Source organism: Penaeus monodon, chromosome 20 (assembly GCF_015228065.2).
Source record: "Penaeus monodon isolate SGIC_2016 chromosome 20, NSTDA_Pmon_1, whole genome shotgun sequence".
Taxonomy (NCBI): Eukaryota; Metazoa; Arthropoda; class Malacostraca; order Decapoda; family Penaeidae; genus Penaeus; species Penaeus monodon.
In genome coordinates, this window is record NC_051405.1 from 24,683,743 (window position 1) to 24,684,090 (window position 348).

At 39.7% G+C, this 348-nt stretch overlaps 1 protein-coding gene across 1 annotated transcript in view; it reads left to right on the top strand.

The window, feature by feature from the left end:
• LOC119585951 (zinc finger protein 16-like) overlaps positions 1–348 on the top strand; it is a gene marked incomplete in the record, with an annotated part of 9,853 nt that overhangs the window by 5,423 nt on the left and 4,082 nt on the right. The window contains 1 exon segment of the mRNA XM_037934666.1: positions 63–171. Coding sequence (XP_037790594.1) covers positions 63–171 — 109 coding nt within the window.

The window sequence follows — 348 nt, forward strand, 5'->3', positions numbered from 1 at the left end:
TTTCCCTAAGTGTGTAAATTATGCAGTCCCGGAAGATGCGTACTTATTTCATTTCCTTCCAGGTATTTGTAATGGATCACTTTCTAAGCGGCCTGGACGCTGGACCGAGCCCATGGTATGCATCCCGTCCCCCTGTGTCTAGCCATGCCCATGAGTTTGCGATTGGCACGAGTAAGTCGGGAATTGAGTCTGTATCCTCATAACATGAGAAAGAATGGAATTAAAGCTGATGTGTTTATGTAATTAGTTCATTTACCAGATACCTGTCCCTGTTTTGTTGTATTTTGTATTTTTCTCTCACTATTTTTATAATGAATTCTCTCTGCACTTTTTCATTGATTTTTTTTT